At 40.3% G+C, this 21,350-nt stretch overlaps 1 protein-coding gene and 1 long non-coding RNA gene across 2 annotated transcripts in view; both read right to left on the bottom strand.

Annotated features, from left to right (window-relative positions):
* Positions 1 to 21,350, bottom strand: part of LOC143737774 (uncharacterized) — a 146,282-nt gene that overhangs the window by 107,246 nt on the left and 17,686 nt on the right. The gene's annotated exons all lie outside the window — the stretch shown is intronic.
* On the bottom strand, positions 16,418 to 18,025 carry LOC143737746 (DNA damage-inducible transcript 4-like protein). Its single transcript, XM_077229582.1, has 2 exons — positions 17,907 to 18,025; positions 16,418 to 17,050 (listed from the first exon to the last, which is right to left on the bottom strand). Exons 1-2 carry the CDS (start codon positions 17,992 to 17,994, stop codon positions 16,554 to 16,556), a joined length of 585 nt encoding a protein of 194 aa, XP_077085697.1. The 5' UTR covers positions 17,995 to 18,025; the 3' UTR covers positions 16,418 to 16,553.

The raw sequence follows: 21,350 nt of genomic DNA, 5'->3' as shown, positions 1-21,350 counted from the left end.
TATTACCACGTGGACACACATCATACCTCTTAGGAAACACTTGTGGTTCAAGGTGTCTCATGATAGAGTCTAATTGTGCTTGTTGCTTACGCAAGCACTCCTTTAATTCAGTCAACTCATCTACTGACTGTACTGCAGCAACATTTGTTTGAATCTCCCCAGGCCTGCCCTGAGCACTATATGAGTAAGCACGGGGCCTTTGACTAGCCAAGCGTTCTCCTTCCTCTACCCACTGGATAGCTTCAGTACGAATATCCAAGAAGGAGACAGAAGGATCCATACGTACCCTTCGCTTTAACTCTCGTCGCAACATGCTGTCCTTAACATGCTCAACAAACTGGTCCCTAAGAACAAAAACAGGATTGGCAAAACATTGTGGATCTCTTCGCTTAACTGCCTCAATAAGGGACATAAGGGCGTGAGAATATTCCCTCAGCGATTCTCCCTCCATCTGTTTTCGTTGAAAGAACTGAGTCTGCAGCCCTATGTAAGATTTAGAACAACCATAGGTCTCCAGAAGAATGGAAAAAATCTTTTCTGGAGTATTTCTTTCTGCAGGGATCCTAAACTTCATCTCAGCCTTTGCCTCGCCTTCCAGTAAATCAAACACAAAAAAACTTGTTCATTTTCTGACATATGACGTAAAGTCAAAGAGCTACGCACCTCCTCTATCCAGTCCTCAACTCCCAACGAATCCTGGGAAGCCTTTCCTGAGAAACGAGGACACTTTCTTTCCCTTGGGACATAAACATATCGCTCGGATACCACTGGAAGAGATGGTATAGACACAGGAGTTGGTAGAAAATTAGTCAACGGGATAGGCACTGAAGAAGGGCCCTCCAACAAATCATTAGCAGGGGCAGGGAGTGGTTTCTTCTCTAAGCCTGGCATTTTCTGACTGCAATTGTTGTACCAATTCAGTTAATACCTGCACTTCCGCTGCCATATTATAATAAAGAAGAAAAAAAAAAGAGAGAGAGAAAAAAATAATAATTTGCATGCGTGTACCACTCAAGAGATGGACAATCTGATGTTCCAAGCCAATTCTCAGAGCCCTTTGACCATGATCCAAATCTTCAACCACTGCCTTTCCCAGTACACAACACCATACAACAAACAAATAAAAAAGAAAGAAAAACCGTGCACCATACACCCGCGGCCTCAGTACTAGAACCCTGCCGACTACGCCAAATGTAACGGAGAGATATCCGAAGTCTATAATTAATGGGGGAGTAGACCCGCTCAAGTTGTTTAACTAAATGAAAGTATAGGCTCTGGTGAGGTACACGGTTTCTTTATTTCTTCTTTTAAAAAAAAAACATATATAAACATTGATTCAACAAATACCAAACAAAATAAACATTCACAAAATAACGGGGCCGCAATAGGGGCCAGATTGATTTACTTAGACAAAGTCTTGGACTGGAAGTAACAATCTCCGCTAATTTAGTGCAACCCAGGAAAATTGTAACACACGTGCCAAATGTAATACACAACACTCAAATCAAAAGATACCACTATCACTGCATCACACCATCTCCGAATAAGGAAGATATGGTGACGTCCAGTAAAGAAAAAACCCTAGCTGGCCAAACAAAAGAAAAAAAGAAAAAAAGAAAATTACACTATACAATGGACGAAAATCAACTAAAGAAAAAGAACACAATTAAACAATACCATATTAACATGAAATTTACAAAACCAACCAGAAACAAATCCAAACAGACACAATTGTAAATAAACCATATACTGGGAAAAACAGTGGTGTAGTGCACCATCAGCTGCCAGATGAATCTGCCAAAACATAATACACATCTACATTTGTACACTATTAAAATATACAATTAGCATTTGGACCATACATTTCATTTATACATCTTTCTATAAAATATAAAACCACATAAATAATTTCATTACCTCCACAGTGTGTCCTATCTTATACTGAACACGTCATATCACAAGTCACGAACGCGATGGGAAGCTTGTTAGGTTACTACAACACATACAAAACATACATGCTCAAGAACAACAATACTCTGCTTTTTGCACATAATAAAATCAAACGACCCACCCGGGAATTGTCCGCAACATGAACAGGGGAAACTGAACGATGTAATACGTACAGATCCAAGTGAATGACCGTGTCGCAATGCCAGGTCTGTTACTAAAACACATATTCAATGACAAACAATACTCTGCTTTTTACACATAAATCAAACGACCTACCCGACGATTATTGGCAACATAAACGGTAAGCGGTACCCCCAGCGTGCAGCAGCTCTTCTCACTCACAGCAATTCCACGCCAAACAAACATGTGCGTGTCTCCCACACCATTGTGCCACACCCCCCTTTAACTCGCTTAGGCGGAAATGATGCTGGACGCATTCTGCCGTGACGTCAGTCACAATAGTAAAAAATTATAAACACTGACAACCCACTACAAATATATAGGGTCATCACGGAATCTGACGGGTTTAGATGCCATCGTCTATAATTGGTATAATATTTTAAAAACCGAAGCCACACAAACAAAACTTTAACCGGCACAAACGAACGAGAATCATTTTGCATATTACATTTCAAATTGAATATTGCTACACATAAGCTTCCATACTTATGATGACGCAGCCGATTAGCCAAATGCACTTAATGACAACGATCATGTGTTTCGTGTTTATTTTTGACAACTTCAGTTCCACTAATCCACACAAATCTGTATTTTTATAACAGTAAAATCTCTTTTCATGTAGTCACGATATTACTGCCTGTTGTGTCACGTTTATCAAAATAAAACTGATTAAAAAAACATAGACTTCACATTGGTATGTAATTAGTAGGCTTAGGTTGAATTTTATTCTTGTTCAAACTGTATAAGCAGTACACAGATGTTTCAGAGACGTTTTCATACTTGGTGTATTTGAAAAATATTGCATTTATTCCACTTCAGCTGTGATTAAGTATGCAAACACAGCGCGAGCGTCACTACGGGAAGCAGAAAGTGTCCTCCCCATCTGCAAGCGGCACCTCGCGCCGATCTGTTACATCCAGCTTCGTCCCAAGTCGATCCTATTGTCGCACCACTTGCAGTCTTTGCACTTGCCCACTTGTTTACTTTGACGTATTTCCTGTATTTGGCCCAAGTGTTCAAGTGGGCGTGAAGACTGCAAATGTGCAGAACCTTTGATTACCCGATGGGACACATTTATAGAGTAGCAAAAATGTGTTTATGGAGCTTTTTTTTATCTTCTTCTTCAATATTTTGCTTTTCAAAATAAACTTCTAAATGCCTGTTCAAAAGGATCTACCGCCAGCAGTCGATTTTGATATTCTAGGTATTATCAACTGGCCAGAGTTTTGAGATCGCAAAAGACGTGACGGACTATAGAGATTGCTAATGTGACATCATCGTGACGTATTACCAGTGGTGACCGCAAAGCATTTTGGGAATCCGCGGCACAAACAGAAGTCGCCAGACTTGATTGTATGGAGTGAAGAACGCAGTGTTCAAGATGCCGTCTAGCTGCTGTGTTATAAACTGCAACAGTCCTTCTTGCACAGTTTTGAAAACGAACGTTAGGGGTTGTTTTAAAGACATGTTTGTGTATGCTTGTAGACAGCCACTCTGAAGCGGTCAGAGGCGATTCTAAACGATTCAAAAAGTCGAGACAGGACCTATCGTCAAAATTCTACCCACCACTCTAACTTAGTTCAAAACAAACTAGAAAATAGACTCAACGTGCTAAATACCTGAATTATCCTTTAAGAACGGATCAAAATATTTATTTTCCTTAATTTTAATTAACCCTAACTTTATTCTCATCTGAATGGTAATTGATTTTCGTATAAATTAATACTACCATTAAAAACACATTTGATTTTCTTTTTTAATCAATGTATAACTGCTCTGAAGACAAGAAATGAAAACCAATGCCATATGATTAATGTCCAAAAGATGTAACCCCAAAGACTGTTTTGAAATGGGGTTGGATGTTGCTTTTAAAACTGTGTCTGTTTGGTTGGGTGACAGTTGTAGGCCACAGCTTGACAAGAGTTTAGAGTGTGAAAAAAGCACAATGTTGTGTTTTATTGCGAGTGTAAGTTACACAAATATAAGTAAACACTTTGCAGTTTGAATGACAATCTCTATGAACAAAATGACGGAGTATGTTTTTATGTTTCAACTGTTCGATCGCGCCCGCTTCTCTCTCTCTCTCTCTCTCTCTCTCTCTCTCTCTCTCTCTCTCTCTCTCTCTCTCTCTCTCTCTCTCTCTCTCTCTCTCTCTCTCACACACACACACAGACACACACACACAGTTCGATCGCGTCTCTCTCTCTCTCTCTCTCTCTCTCTCTCTCTCTCTCTCTCTCTCTCTGACACACACACACACACACAGTTCGATCGCGTCTCTCTCTCTCTCTCTCTCTCTCTCTCTCTCTCTCTCTCTCTCTCTCTCTCTCTCTCTCTCTCTCTCTCACACACACACACACACACACACACACACAGTTCGATCGCGCCAGCGCCTCTCTCTCTCAAGGGCACACACACACACACACACACACACACACACACACACACACACACACACACACACACACACACACACACTCCAGCATTGCAATCTTGACATGAATTCTGACTGCATGCAGAATCAGATAGATGAGAGAGAGCGAGGAGTGTGGTGCTTAAAACATTAGCATACTTTTGAACCGACGACAGTTTTCTGGTATGGTCCGACAATGTTTTCTTTAGCCCGCTGCATTTTGTAGGATTATATTGTTTTTCACGCTATTTTTTTTTTGTTCATGCCAGAACACTAGCCTGCTATGCCAGCCCATGTAAACGGGCCAAACATACCCATAATTCTTTGCGTTCTGATGTCGTTGCCGCCCAGTTGGTCACATGTCTTAGCGATCTCTTAGGCTACATGGGAGCTAAACCGTTTAGTGCTTCCACCAGTGTTGGGAAAGGTCACTTTCTACATGAACTAGTTCAAAGCTCAGTTCACAAATTTTAAAATGAACTAGTTCAGTTCATCATGGTTCATACTTTAAAATGTTGAACTAGTTCATAGTTCTTTTTGTCCACATGTAGTTGTGAGCTATTATTTTTCAAAATTATTGCCACAGCCCATATAGAACCACAGACAGCAATTATTTTATCGGCAGGCAAAGTTTGAACAGAAATGTAAGATTTTTCCCATCCTCACTGACCTTGTCATAAAAGTCATAAGACGCCTCCTTGTTGCTTTTTGTTTAGATGACGCATGTGGAGAGGGGACATTAACATTAAGTGACATGGGCATCTGACGCACAGAAGCCAATGGCACATGTCACTATGCGTATTGGCACATCCGGTGGCACATCCGGTCTCCACTGGCATGTGCCAGTGGATATAGTGACATGTGTCACTGACATTATTGGCATGTGCCAGTGGATAGTGACATGTGTCACTGACATAATTGGCATGTTCCAGTGGATAGTGACATGTGTCACTGACATCGCGGAACACTGATACTGTCTCGGAACAGGTTGCCGTCTTGTGACACCTTGGTAGTGATTGACAGAAGAGCTGAGCAGCTATACTGACGTAATTGTGGAACAAACGCCTATACAAGTGATCTTTTTTAAATATATGTCAATTTAACGTTTTAAAGTCAGATTTTTTTCTCAAACATGTCAGTGTGACACATCAGTAGCCTATCTGAGTGGCATATAAGCCACTGAATGTTAAATATGTAATGCCAATGTTGTTGATCACGCAAACTGCCCATCCTACGAAACACAACGAATAAATCAGAAGTTACTACGTTACATTAACAGTCGCATCCGTTACTGTAACCTTTATTTTTGCATGATGCTGCATGCACGCCAGTAGGTGTCAGTAAGTCCACACTGGGCAGTGCAAAATAACCTAAAACTTGCGACAGTTGAGTAACATCTACGGGTGGGGTATTTGCTATGTGTATTTGGCATTTGTTTGAGTAGCAACTGTACAGTAAGAAGGTAGCAAAAATTAAATTTAATAAAAGAGTAATCAGAGTCTATAAAACTTGTGACATGTGTCAGTGGATAATGTGGCAATAAAAGTTGTGACGTGTCAGTGGATAGTGGCATGTGCCAATAAAACTTGTGAATTGTCGATGGATGCTTCATGTGCCATTGTCGCGGTACATGTCGCCGTATGTTATGACACTCCAGTAGCGTAGACGCTGTATACCGGAGCATTGTGTAGATGTGACATTATGACATCTACAGAAGGAATGCATGTTCAGATTTATAAAACTTGGTTTATTTCTTATTACATAATTCCTTAAATGTATTTGTAAAAGATGAGTACAAGCAAAAACATAAAGTAATCAGAGTCTGAATTCAATATAAATAATTAGTAAATCATTTATTTATATTTTATAAATTAGTAAATACTTTTTTTTATATTTCATAATTAGTAAATAATTTACTTAAATTATAGCTCAATAATATATATATATATATATATATATATATATATATATATATATAATTATCCACTAATTATTTATATCGGCATCAGACTCTGATTACTTGTTTTTATTTATTTAATTTTTGCTACCGTCTTACTGTACTTGCTACTCAAACAAATGACAAATACACCACCCGTAGATGTTCCTCAACTGTCGCAACAAGTCACAAACTGACATGTTTGAGAAAAAAATTGGCTATTTATAGGCGTTTGTTTCACAATTACGTCAGTATAGCTGCTCAGCTCATCTGACTGTCAATCACTACCGAGGTGTCACAAGACGGCAACCTGTTCCTTATATGCCACTCAGATTGGCTACTGATGTGTCACACTGACATGTTTGAGAAAAAAATCTGACTTTAAAACGTTAAATTGACATATGTTTAAAAAAGATCAGTTGTATAGGCGTTTGTTCCACAATTACGTCAGTATAGCTGCTCAGCTCTTCTGTCAATCACTACCAAGGTGTCACAAGACGGCAACCTGTTCCGAGACAGTATCAGTGTTCCGCGATGTCAGTGACACATGTCACTATCCACTGGCACATGCCAATAATGTCAGTGACACATGTCACTATCCACTGGCACATGCCAATAATGTCAGTGACACATGTCACTATATAGACCGGATGTGCCACCGGATGTGCCAATACGCATAGTGACATGTGCCATTGGCTTCTGTGCGTCAGATGCCCATGTGACTTAATGTTAAAACTGCTACTGGGCATGCAGCGGTGCGACACTGGTGGCTGGTGTTGCCAGATTGTTTTTTTCCCGCTACATATTAAGGCCTGTTTACTTTGTGTTTTAGCCAGGTTTTCGACTGGAAGGCTCTATAGAAATCTGGCACCCTATTGAACGAAGTTAAACTGAGAGAGCGTGTCGTTCAGACACCAGAATGAATGGTGTTCACAGAGTTCACAGAAACCTGAGTTCACAGTAACGTTCATCAGGCAGTAATACCGTTAGCCTACGTTCAGTTCACGTTCGCCATAAATATGAACGAGTTCATGAACTATCGTTCAATGAACGCGTTCAGGCACAACACTGGCTTCCACCCATATTAGCATTACAATAATCTAGCCTTGATGTCATGAACGGATTAACTAACTGTTCCGCATTTGTCAATGAGAGCATATGACGTAATTTAGATATATTTTTAAGATGGAAAATGCGGTTTTACAGATACACATGACTTTCAAATTAAAGATTGGTATCAAAGAGCAACCCAGGTTCCTAACCGACGACAAAGTCTTGACAGAGCAGCCATCAAGTGTTAGACAGTATTCTAGGTTATTATGTGTGGAAGTTTTTGACCAATAATTAGAATCTCTGTTTTTTCAGAATTAAGTGGTAGGAAATTACTAGTCATGCAGTTTTTTATATCAGCTATGCATTCCGTTAATTTGAAGAATTGGTAAGTTCGTCAGGGACATGAAGAAATATAGAGCTGACTATCATCAGCATAACAGTGAAAACTAATGCCATGCTTCCTAAAGATATCTCCTAAGGGGAGCATGTACAGAGTGAAAAGCAACGGTCCTAGTACTGAGCCTCGTGGTAAGCCATACTAAACTTTTGATCGATAAGACATCTCTTTATTTACTGCTACAAACTGATAACGGTCAGATTTAAGTATGATTTAAACCATGCTAATGCAATTCCCCTAATGCCAACATAATTTTCAAATCTATTTAAAAGAATGTTGTGGTCAATGGTATCAAATGCAGCACTAAGATCGAGTAACACTAATAGAGAGATACAACCATGATCGGATGATAAGAGCAAATCATTTGTGACTCTGATGAGAACTGTCTCAGTACTATGGTACAATCTAAATCCTGACTGAAAATCCTTTTAGATAACATTTCTTTCTAAAACAGAACATAGTTGTGAGGATACTAGTATCTTTGACAGAAAAGGTAGATTCGAGATCGGCCTGTAATTGACTAATTCTATAGGATCAAGTTGCATTTTTTTAACAAGCGGTTTAATCATAGCCAGCTTAAAAGTTTTAGGTACGTATCCTAATGACAAAGATTAATTAATGATATTAAGAAGAGGATCTATGACCTCTGGAAGCATCTCTTTCAATAGCTTAGTCGGTATAGGGTCTAACATACATAGAAAATTCTTCCTCTCCTATAGCAATGAATGAATCAAGTCTCCATTTCCTCAGGGAGACTACAATGCACTGCCTGATGTGATACTGTATAGATGGTTGCATAGTTATAATTTTCTCCCTGATATTATCAATCTTGTAAGTAAAGAAGTTCATAAAGTCATTACTGCTGTGCTGCTTGGAAACGTCTGGGGTTGAAGCTTTATTTTTCGTTAATTTAGCCACTGTTTCAAATGAATACCTAGGGTTTTGTTTATTTTCTTCTAATAGGGTTTAAAAAAAAACAGATCTTGCAGCTTTTAAGGCCCTTCTGTACGCAATCGTTCTCTCCTTCCATGAAATGCGAATAAACTAGTTTTATTTTCTTCCAGTTTCCTCCTGCCATTTTTCTGGCTGCTCTCTTAAGGGCCTGAGTGAGCTCGTTGTACCACAGCGTTGGACTATTTTCTTTAATCTCTCTTTAAGCGCAAAGGAGCAACTGTGTCTAAAATGTTGAAAAGAGAGAGTCAAACGTTTCTGTCACAATATCGAGTTCTTCTAAGCTATCTGGGATGCTGAGGAGATGAAACTGATCAGGAATATTATTAATAAAGCGATCTTTAGTGGCAGAAGTGATAGGTCTAACATATTTGTAACACAGAGTCGACTTTGCAGCCTCGGCTATATACTTCATTTGAAGTATACACGAGACTAGATAATGATCTGAGATGTCATCGCTCTACTGTAGAATTTGAACGGCATCAACATTTATTCCATGCGATAATATTAGATCTAGAGTATGATTACGACAATGAGTAGGTCCTGACACGTGTTGTCTAACTCCAATAGAGTTCAGAATGTCTTTAATTGCCAATCCTAATGCATCTTTTTTGTTATCTGCATGTATATTAAAAAACACTTCAAAAGAATTATATTTAAAACTAGACTTCTCAGTAATTCTGAAGATATTACTATAAATTACAGCAAAACCTCCCCCTTTGCCTTACAGACGAGGCTCATGATTATAACAGTAATCTTGAGGGGTGGACATCGTCTGGTTTTAGCCAGGTTTCTGTCAAACACAGCGCATCTAGGTTATAATCTGTAATCATATCATTAACAATAAGTGGTTTTGAAGTAAGGGATCGAATATTCAGCAACCCAAGCTTTATCATTTTTTCATTCGTATTATATCTGCTTTTTATTTGTTGAACATCAATTCAATTTTTACCCTTTTTTGTATGTCCTAATTTGGGGAACAGACACAGTTTCTATATGATGATATCTAGGTGAAAGAGTCTCTATGTGATGGGATTTATCTGACCTCAGTGACGTGAGACAGCTAGCAGACAGTCGGTTTAGCAAGTCTGTCTGCTTCCTGACCTGAGCCCCAGATTGTTATGTTTGAGCTCTAAGACTATGTGCCATATAACTAGAGAGAAGAGCAGCACCATCCCAGGAGGGATGAATACCATCTCTTTTCAACAGGTCAGGTCTGAAAAAAAAAGATGGAAAGCACCGATGGCAGGTTAACAGGCTAGTGAAATACTAGCGTGTTGTGCTAGCGATAATGATTTAGATAAAAGCTGGCGGTATCAGATTAATGTGATCGGCAATATTAGACAATATCTAATATATCTTGATGAATAAGTTACATTTAGCAAATAAGAACAGCAAGGAATGAAAGTAAATAGAGATTCAAACAGAAAACTATACAGAGCTTACAGATGCAGACCAGCAGCTAGGCTTTTTAAGACATGAGACAGTCTAGGGCACTTCCTTCCTGTCGCGTGCATGCCCTCTCAAGTGGCCAAGGCCACAAGTGTGGGTATTTGGACAGGGCAAGAGGGTCTGTGGCTCTTACCATTGTATAAATCATAACTACTAACTTGGATCATGTGAGGCACCACAGCCTATCATATAATGGAAACAACCTCAATGGCCAGGAGGTATCCTGGAGGTGTTCCATTCTTGAACAGAATATCTTCTCCCGTACTCATGGAGCCCGGCACATGCATCGCTCTTACTGAGTGGAGATTGTTTTGTCCCCACAGGAGGAGGCCACGCCAGTCTGTTCAGCAAACGGGACCTGAGATGAGGATGAGGACATGGTGCTCTGAGCTCTGGCTGGAATTCCTTGAAGGCTAGAAGGATTGCCATAATTTCCAGGCAGTTGATGTGCCAGCCCGACCCGTCTTGGAGGCATCTGTCACAAACACTTTGCTTTTGAAAACGGAGCCCAGTTCCACTCCTATCTGATACAGATGGGGTGATTTCCAGGAGGTCAGGACTCACCCTGAGAAAGATACGGCCATCGCATCATGCTCGAGGTGGGACATGGGCCTTCAACCATTATTGTAGTGGCCACATGTGTAACAGGCCCAAAGGGACTACTGAAGAGGCTGCTGCCACAAGGCCCAGTAGTTTTCAAGGGGAGGTTGATCCCTGGTTTGAATGCCGATGCTAACACCTGAATTTTCAGGGAGTGTTTCGGCAAAATCCAGGCCCGCATTTGGGATGAATCGAACACTGCCCCCAGGAACACGACGCGTTGGCTGGGGGACAACAAGCTCTTGCTTATGTTGATTCTGAACCCCAGACTCTCTAGGTGGCTGAGAAGAAGAGATCTGTGTGCACAAAGTTCCTCTTTCAAAAAGGCTAAGAGCAACCAATCGTCTATATAATTTAGGATGCGAACTCCCTGTTGCCTCAGGGGGGAGAGAGCAGCATCCATGCATTTTGTAAAAGTGCGTGAAGCTAGGGACAGTCTGAATGGTAAGACTGTATTGGTATGCCACCCCTCGAACGCCATCCTTCTAGGGGACAAGGAAGTAACGGCTGCAGATGACAGCACAGCGACAGGGGGCTGAAGCCTGCAGCAGCATAAAGTGGAGGAGGAATGCTCATTTTGTGAAGGTGTTTGATTTGATACTGACTGCAAAACTAACTCCCTGAACTGAACAGGGGACTTGGAGTTGAATACATGGTCGTTTTGGAGGCTTTAGACCCACATCCGAGTGCTCTGGGTGTGCAGAGGTGCACAGTGACAGGTTCCTCTTGCGGGTGATGTTTGGTGTATCCTTTTTCCTCCACGTCATACTAGTGAGGCTTTGGTTTTTAACCAAACATCGCTCAATTCGCTCTTTTAGAATGAAAAAGTTTGCTCTTTCTGCTTGCGCCGTGAAATTTGATCTTTTGCTTTTCACTGGAAAGCCGTAGGTGAGAAGTTATATCTTTTTCTGGAGTATCTTTATCTGGTGCACATTTGCAGGTGCACAGACGTGAACCAATCAGGCTTGAGTATTTAGGAAAAAACAGAGTCTCCCCATAGCGTCAGGAAGAATCTGACACAATCCTTGTTACGGTATCGAAAGGGAATCCTTGTTTCTTGAAAACTGGTTCAGTAATGGAGTGACGTTAGAGATTTTATTTTGAGATACCAATTTCCAGTATCTAGGAAATAATTGAATCTAGTTTTCAAGGCCATCTCTTTGAAAATTTGTATGCTCTTTACTGAACATGTGATCGTATGGCTGTCAAAATGTGTAATATCTGAAGGGGTTCATGTAAATGTTAATGATGTTGTTCCTGAGGACAGTGTTTCAAATGTATCAAAGGGTGCCACTGCATTTAGTAACTATAGTTCCAGCAGCAGAAGTTCTTCCACTGCATGAGCGCAGAGAGAGCTGCACTTGTGGCACACGCCAATACTAAATTCATTCATGCATTGTCAAGTGTTACTCTTTTGGCGTAAGTCAACTTGCATACAGCCATCTCCCGGAAGCTAGTTATATAGTCGATAAAGTTTTAAATATGGATATTTTTCGTAAATATGTATACACCATCGCTTTGCTAAAAAAGGCCTTTATTAAAGGGACAGTTCACCCAAAAATTTAAATTCTGTCAGTATTTACTCACCCTCATGTTGTTCCAACCCCGTAAGACCTTTGTTCAACTTCGGAACACGAATTAAGATATTTGTGATTAAATCTGAGAGCTAGATCACTCCTCCATAGGCTTCTAAGGAATTGACAATTGCTAGCCCCAAAAAGTGATTAAAGACATTGTTAAAATAGTCCAAGTGACTACAGTGGCTCAATCTTAAGTTTATCTAGCGGCGAGAATACTTTTTGTCCGCAAAAACAAACAAAAATAACGACTTCATTTCAACTATTCATTTCCTTCTCTGTGGGCCTCTAGTCAGTTAGCGTAGTGTGATTGCGTAGAGCTACGTCACACGTAGGCTCACTATTGGCCCGACGCTGGTCATGTGTGTGATGCGTGTGATGTACAGCAACAGAAACTTACGCTATTACACTAGTGAACTGACTCGAGGCCCACAGAGAAGGGAAATGAATAGTTGAAATAAAGTCGTTATTTTTGGGGGTTTTTGCGCACAAAAAGTATTCTCATCGTTTGATAAACTTAAGATTGAGCCACTGTAGTCACTTAGACTATTTTAACGATGTCTTTAATAAGTTTTCGGGGCTGGCAAGTGTCAATCCCTTAGAAGCCTATGGAGGAGTGATCCAGCTCTCAGATTTAATCAAAAATATCTTAATTCGTGTTCCGAAGATGAACGAAGGTCTTACGGAGTTGGAACAACATGAGGGTTAGTAAATACTGACAGAATTTTCATTTTTGTGTGAACTATCCCTTTAACCCCTCAGAGCCGTTTGGGACACTTTTATGATGGATATGTGTGTGGACTTCAAAAAATAGTGCCCATCCACTCCCATTATAAAGCTTGGAAGAGCAAGGACATTTTTAATATAACTCCGATTGTATTCGTCTGCAAATAAGAATGTCATATACACCAAGGATGGCCAAGGATGACATTCTGCTGTATTAGCACCTATCACTTGCAAGACACACATGCAAGCCTTGTGTACAGGTTTGACTATAGTGAAATATCATGAAAAACCTTGTGAGAACATTTTTACGTCTAGGATTCGGACTAGGACATCTAATTAATCTAAAAACAATGGAAGTCTATGAGATGTCTTCACTCATTTTGTGAAACAACCATGTGAGTCTTTAGAAGAGGAGCTAACAGAGTGAATACATTTCACATCATAAACTCAAGTTCTCTTCATTCAGATCTAAAAAGTCAACAGGTGGCCCTTCAGAACCAATGACCTTTATCTAGAGTAGCATGAAAGCAACAAGATATGGTGCTTAACATCCCATCCATGTTTTTTTCCAAATGTGTGTAGTTAGCTGGACAGCAAACAATGAAAAGCACTAGAGTGTTTGAGGGCCTCTGACTCAGCCTCAGCTGGTCACTGTTTTACAGTTTTACATTCATACAGTCCTGCACTGAATATACAAGTAGCCTGTCTAATATATAATAATAAAAAGTAGAAATGAAAGGAAGTCTTTGTTGCTTATCCTTATATAACAGATCTTCCAGGCCAGATCCCACATAATATATCGCTCCACATAAGAAGAATGTTTGTCATATTTCTTAGAAGCCCTTTTATGGGGAATTCACAGCACACAGCTCTGCTCACATGCGTTCAGAGACTTTCAAGTAATTTTTTGTATGACTACGAGAAAGTTCCTGCCAACTAGCATGCACACTGTTATTTTCTTACAAGTAGAGTTTGCTTAAGCATTTCACTTCAAAGTAAGTGATATTAACAATTAGGATCTTACTATGTTCCTCTTTAGTATACCAATTTTGCCGCTATTAGAGTTTAAGTAAAATTAGAAAATCAAATATGTCCTTTTCCTAAATAAAAAACTGCAGCCACCCAACAGCGAAGAGGACCCGTCTAATGATCTTTGTTCAAAATGTGCAACATACAACACATTTCTTCTGCAAAGGTGTCCCTGTACTTAAACTTAAACCAAGTAAATTTCAAATATCCCACGTTGTCAAGAAGTCAAAGTTGCTGGATAAAAAATTAAGTTACTTCCAAAAACACCAACAAGCAGGAAAGTTCATTTAACAGAAGAGGTGAAATATAACAAGTGCTGTAGATATTTCCTATACGTTCATATGCCCATGCTCGCTAGTTTGGTGACCTCAAATATTAATGTCTTTCAGGATACCACAAAGCCATTAAATGGTGGCTTTTAACACTTTAAAGGGGCCATGGACTGCATTTATTTTAAAATGCACTTATGTTAGTATGATTTTTACATAAAATATTGTCATTTAGAAAATAAAAGGCCATTTTCTACCCTGATTTAAGCCCTCTGATTTGAACACTGTTGGAAGGGGTGTGTCTGCAGTGAGATTTCAATGTAAACACCCACTGCTATGATTGGCTAACATCTTGCATGTGGAATATTACATGTGGAACTCTATTGAATTTACTTTTACTATTACAGCCATCTAGGTTAACTAATTGTGAAAAGTGTTGATTTTAGCATTAAATTTAGATATACACCTTGGCATGAAAGGTTGTAGTGATGACCATTGCCAATGACAGACAAGTATAAATAACCACTTTCCAAGCATTATTGTCCTTTGGAAGGTTATGTCATTTTTAGTCCATATCTCTCTTCTATGCTCCTCATCTAACTAACGTGCCAGTGGGCGGGGCCAAAGACGCAATGATGTAGAAGTACGCGTGGATTTGATTCTGCCGGGGCGGTCTTTCATCACACTATGACATCATAATGTGACAAATCCAAAGGAGTTGGTTACTAGGCTTAGCTTCAAAAAAAGCTGTTTTGGAATAACGAGAAAGTTGAGTTTTTATAGCAAAATTACCTCTTAGATGTCAAAAGATCAGACATTTTGATTTCTCACCTCATGACCACATTAGGGGATGAAGTTTATGCTTGTGGGTAAAGCAAGTTGTGTCCAAAAAAAATAAAAAAAAATAATCTTGTCTAACATAGGCAAGATATTAGTCAACTATTTTGGTTACACTTTATTTCGATAATAACTTTAGACATTCTACTAACTATAAGTAACTTTTCAACTACATGTCAACTAAATGTGATTAGAGTATTAGTAGGCTGTAGTAGACTGTTACGTTATGGTTAGGTATTAGGGTTCGAGTTAGGAGAGCAAGTTGACTTGTAGTTGCTAAGTTACTTATAGTCAGTATAATGTCTATTTGGGGACCTACAAAATAAAGTGTTAGCAGATATTAAGCATACAGTCTACTAATACTCTAATGACAGTTAATTGACACGTAGCTGCAAATTTACTTCTAGTTAGTAGAATGTCTAAAGTGGAATATCGAAATAAATTGTTACCACCATTTTATATAAAAATGCAAAACAAAAACCAAGCAAAAAAAAAAAAAGTACCTGCAAAGCTTTGAAAATATAGTTTATTGTCAAAATAGACAAGGCTCTCAATTTCCTATAAAAGGAATTTTATAAATAAAATTGTTCAGTTGCTTTACCAGCACTTCAGGCAAAATATAGAAGTATATTCAGTTAGGAAGATGAGTAAAACAAAGATCAAGTGTTGAAGAATAAAGACAAGAAAATTTGTCCAGTGACCATTACAAAGTGAATTGACACAGGGGTTAAAAAACAAGCAAAACATTCATAAATATGGCCCCCTTTAGAGTGAGTCTGTCCTGTACTTTAGTTTAAATTTAAAACTTCAACAGTCAATTAACTCAACTTTGAAAACACATCGAATGATGAATGAATTCATGCGTGATATACAAAAGGAACCCTTTGTGAACCCTTCATTTGAGCAGAATTATGACCATTTTAAATGAGGCTGACATAAGGTCAAGGTTAATATTAAACACTAATCTTAATGCTTTCAAAAACTACAGCAAATACCTATAAACAATCAACTCCATTTTGTTCCATGTCATTTTGTGCCAAAAAACAAACAAACCACCAAACAAAACATCTATTATTGATAAAAAAAAACTTTAGTTTTGCTTCCCCAGCAGACTCTTACATTCATAAAGTGCATTCAGATGTATCTTTAAGCTCCAGCCCTTCCTACCACCTCCATCTCCATCTCAGCACTCCTCAACTATAGTTCCAGCAGCGGAGGAGTACAGTTTTTTCTTAATAAGCCTAAACCCAGGGCAAAGCTTAAGTGCACGGTGGGTGCCAGGTGGAAAACACGCACTGATGCGCAAAAAATCCCTCAGACTCGGCCAGCCACCACCATCCTGTTTGAAAACCAACGTCAATTCAAAAGTTGGCACCACACTTGCGTCGCAAGCAAGTCGCTCGAGTCTCTCACAGCGGTGCTGCTCTTCCAGCTCGAGATGCACATCCAGCACACAGCCCCGCAACCCACACGGCTCCCCTGTTGCCAACCTGAGCATGTCCCGTGCCACCCGCCAGGTGAGAGTCTCTGGCACCAGCACATGGGCACATTTCAGCTTGCTGGCTTTGGCCCTTGACAAACAGCCCTCAAGCAGCCGGGCGAGCTGCTGACATGTCTGTTCCTCACACACTTCAGCACCCAGGTAAGGCTCTGCCAAACACCGTTCCCAAAAGTCCATTTCTGGAGAGAGAGAAGAGAAATGAGGTTAGATTGAGGGATGCATGATAATATGATATATTGGGAACATAATATCATTGTTAATCATGGATTCTTGGTTCCACCTATTTTCAGATAACATTTACCATCTAGCACCAACTTAAAGGGAGAGGGATTACATCAAATTTTAAACCCCTTAAAAAGCATTTCTTGAACAGGTTCCTAAAATAGAAAACCAACCTCACCCCACATTTAAAGTACTTTTTTAGCAGACTTCAAATTGAACATCCATATTTTATGCAGTAGCCTATTATAATATTGGCTACTTAAGTATTTAGACATAACATTTTAATTTGACAGTGCCAAACTATTGTTTGTTTTTATAGGATAACTTGAGTCAGTTAGTGGTTAACAAATTGTTACATTTTACTACACCTAAATTCGATCTCAAAAATATCTGAAAACATCAAGTGGAACGGAAGAACTTAGACTAAATTATTGTATTAATAAATGCATTTAGCAATTTAAAACGTTTTAATTGGTGATTTGGAAAATGTTGGTAGTAATTTTAGCAGGACCAAATTTATCCTGTAATACATCTAATTTTCAATAGCTAATTTACGCAGTAACAATTAAGAAAATTCCCGGTTTCTACTCTAACCTAAGTCGTGGCCACAATGGAGATGATCTGGATAGCAGAATGACTTGGTCGGTGTTGACATGACATCACCACTGCAGCTCTGCACCATCAGCGCACTGAGCGCAGTAAACAAGTCTAACGTTAGCTCTCAAATCCAGTAGAATTGTTTGAAAACCATGTTACCGCTCCACAAATCACAGATACTTAACATTATACATGAAAAAAAATCTTACATCTTACCATGATCGATGCAAGTCAGGTCATATCCTCTACCAGCAAATTCGGAGAGGCAATCCGAGTTTCTGTTTAATGTAATTGTTGCAACCATTGTGAAAATCCTTTAAACTGTATGAAGTGCTGTAAAATAAAGAATCTGGATTAAATGCAGCCCACCAGAAGGGATGATGCAAAACTTACATAACGCCTTAAGCATATTAAGCTTTTCATCGTCTCGTTGATTAAGCTTAACACAGTTCGAGATTTACAACAAAAACATTAATAACGTTACATATTACATAGCTGCGATGACAAACAAACGCACAATTTGTTTTTGTTGCAGTCATTCCAGTCACTAACCATAAAAACCTAAATATAAGATAGCCTACTTACCCTTAATTGTAAAACGGATATAAGTTTAAAATAAATTATATACACAAAAATGTATTTCAATAGCACAAAATCTAATACACACATCTCCGTCAACATTCACGCGTACACAGACTAACACATGATAGAACCCACTAGCTCAAGCAGTATTTATATCTTCTCATGTGCTTATCAAACATCACAGACCAATCAGCGCCCGTTTTACATTGTGGAACGTACTGACTTCTACCAGGCAACCAGCAGTTCGCGCTTGAGATCCATAACTGTTTGTTTCGACGATTGTGATTTGCTACATGTGCCAGCGCTTTACCCAATTGCTTAGTGACATTACATATTTCTTTCTTTCTTTCTTTCTTTCTTTCTTTCTTTCTTTCTTTCTTTCTTTCTTTCTTTCTTTCTTTCTTTCTTTCTTTCTTTCTTTCTTTCTTTCTTTCTTTCTTTCTTTCTTTCATTTATTTATTTTGTAAACAGTAGTTTGTCGCTACTGTTGTTGTTACCACCACCACCACTAGGGTTGCCAACTTCTGGAAGGAAAAATAAGGGACAATCGTAAACCTTGGAAAAAGAGGGACAGAATAAGGGATACTCAAAATATTTATAGGCTACTGTTCCATAAAGTAGCCTACATGTCATTTCAGCATCTGCAGTTGTACAAAAGATGTAAAAAACGTTCTCAGACAAACACATTTGGGTCATTTCGTGTCAAAATCAACCAAATTTCAGACACTTTCCTGGCTCAAATTTGTGGTTTTATTAAAAAATAATAATTCTGAAGAAGGATAAACTTAAATGAAGAAGAAATCCAAAATATCACATGTGATGTATGTGTATTTACTGAGTAATTTACTGTTTTGTAAAATGGGTCAAAATGACAATTTTCACCTGGGATTTGGAGTCAGATTACAGGGGGGTAAAATTACTTTAGAACAGCATCATTATTTTGCTTTTACACAGAGATTGTTAGGTCTATTAGTTAAATCGGTTAACTTTAGCCATCTTTGTTTAATTATATGGCAGTGACATTTCAAAAATGGGAAAAAGCACTACTTTTGTTTTTTGCCCATAGTTTGCATGCCTGCAACTCATATTAATGATATCTTAATATCCTTTTAGATTCTAATTCTTAACAAACTTTTCTTTTGGTTTCTTAATTTCCAAGGCTGAATATGGTTAATTTTAACGCCTAATATATTGGGATGTTAATGTGGCTCTATGCAATAGATGCATGGTACTGTCACAGAGAGGCACCTCTGGCTCTCCCCTATTGGTCTCTTCGGCCCAGCGGTTAACGGGATGGTCAACCGCTTCTCCGAGGTGCAGAATACCACGCAGGCCATGAACCTTTTCCTGCCTCGACGCTCTAGCTCCTCTGCAAGCCGCTCACGTGAGCCGCCTGCTCGACACGCTAGTCAGCGCCCAGCTCAGCCCCAGCCTTCGCCGCATCGACAGAGCGGCCGCCCTAGATCACGCTCGTCTGGACGCAAGTCGCCTCCCCCCCGGGGACCCTGGCCCAGGATTGCGCTGAAGCCCGAGCAGGGAAAGTCCTTCTAGCAACTCCAGGGACGAAGAGACGGCTAGGTCTCGCCGCGGCCGGACCAACGTCAAAATATCTCATCCGGTCAGTCCCCTCAGAAAGGGCTACTGCAGACGTTCATTTAGCAGCCAACGAGTCGACAACACAGGCCGCTCGCCTGCATACAAACGCCGCTTTCATGGCGACCCAGAGAGATATCAGAAAGAGTATAATTTCTGGTTATCCAGCTCACTCCGACGGTGTTCTAAGTGTAAAAAAGGTGCCCACAAATCAGTGCTCACCCCTACACATAAACACGATGCCCCAGGTGTCTCACACACTCACAGAGCCCACTCGCATAAAGCTGGCAAATGCCGCTCGAGTGATAGATTTAGAAAATGTGCCCACAAATCCGTGCTCACACCTACTCGCTGCCCGCTCTGTTACACGGCAACAGCCTCACTGCGTCCAAGTTATGAATGTAAGTCACGTGCCCACTCACGAGCACTCACGCTTATTGACAAGCACTACGCCCCAGGCTCCGCTCGCACTAAATATCGTCACAAAATGTTCCCCATTCCCAGTAATCGGGTCATCTCAAGTGACACAGACAGTCACCGCTGTCAGCGAGCCGCCGCTCCCAAGATCCGAGGGCGCGCGCGCCTCGCACACACCTCCGGTTCAGCTTCCCGTGTCCGCAAAGTGCGGTGATCGAAACCCGGAGCGCATTCTGCCCCTAGCTATACATGTAGAAGCATGGAAGGCTATTCCTGGTGTGTCAGAATGGGTGCTGAGAGGGGCCATAGAACCAGTACCTCCTTCTCTGAGCGAGTCTGGCTTTTACAGCCGTAATTTTCTCGTACCCAAGAAGGACGGAGCTCTAAGACCTACCTTAGACCTGAGATATTTGAACAAAGCTCTCATGAGACGGCCGTTCAAAATGCTCACGACCAGACAAATCCTCGTGCAAATTCGCCCGAGGGACTGGTTTATCTCTCTCGATCTGAAAGATGCATACTTTCAGATCCCGATAGTCGCCCATCACAGGCCATTCTTGAGATTCGCCTTCGACGGTCGGGCATTTCAATACACCGTCCTCCCGTTCAGCCTGTGTCGGTAAATTTACGAAGTGCATGGATGCGGCTCTCGCCCCCTTGAGACTGAAAGGTCTGCGAATTCTGAACTATTTGGACGATTGGCTGATCTTAGCGCAGTCAGAGATAGAATTGTTATCTCACAGAACAGTGCTTCTCAGCCATCTGGAAAGCTTGGGCCTCACGTTCAACTGGACCAAGAGCTCATTACTGCCCAGTCAGTCAGTTTCCTTTTTAGGAATAGAACCGGACTCTGTGGCTATGACAGCCCGCCTATCGACACAGCGCGCGCGCCATGTTCGACACCTGGCCGCGTCTTTCCAGGAAGGCAGCATCACATCTCTGAAGACATTCCAGAGGATGTTAGGCAGTATGGCATCAGCTGCGGCTGTGCTTCAGCTGGGCTTGTTGCGCATGTGCCTGCTACAACGCTGGGTGAACGCCCAAGTGCCTCACCAGGCTGGGGTTTCA

This window comes from Siphateles boraxobius, unplaced genomic scaffold (assembly GCF_051911475.1).
Source record: "Siphateles boraxobius isolate OS27281-9 unplaced genomic scaffold, OSU_SipBor_1 130, whole genome shotgun sequence".
NCBI classification, from domain to species: Eukaryota; Metazoa; Chordata; class Actinopteri; order Cypriniformes; family Leuciscidae; genus Siphateles; species Siphateles boraxobius.
This window is presented reverse-complemented; position numbering and strand designations above follow the sequence as displayed.

Bases quoted from the DNA above. Each gene is read 5' to 3' on its own strand.
- LOC143737746 (XM_077229582.1), bottom strand. From the start codon at position 17,994: ATGGTTGCAACAATTACATTAAACAGAAACTCGGATTGCCTCTCCGAA. The intron at 17,051-17,906 runs GTAAGATGTAAG...CTCTCTCTCCAG, and splicing joins CCTGACTTGCATCGATCATG to AAATGGACTTTTGGGAACGG.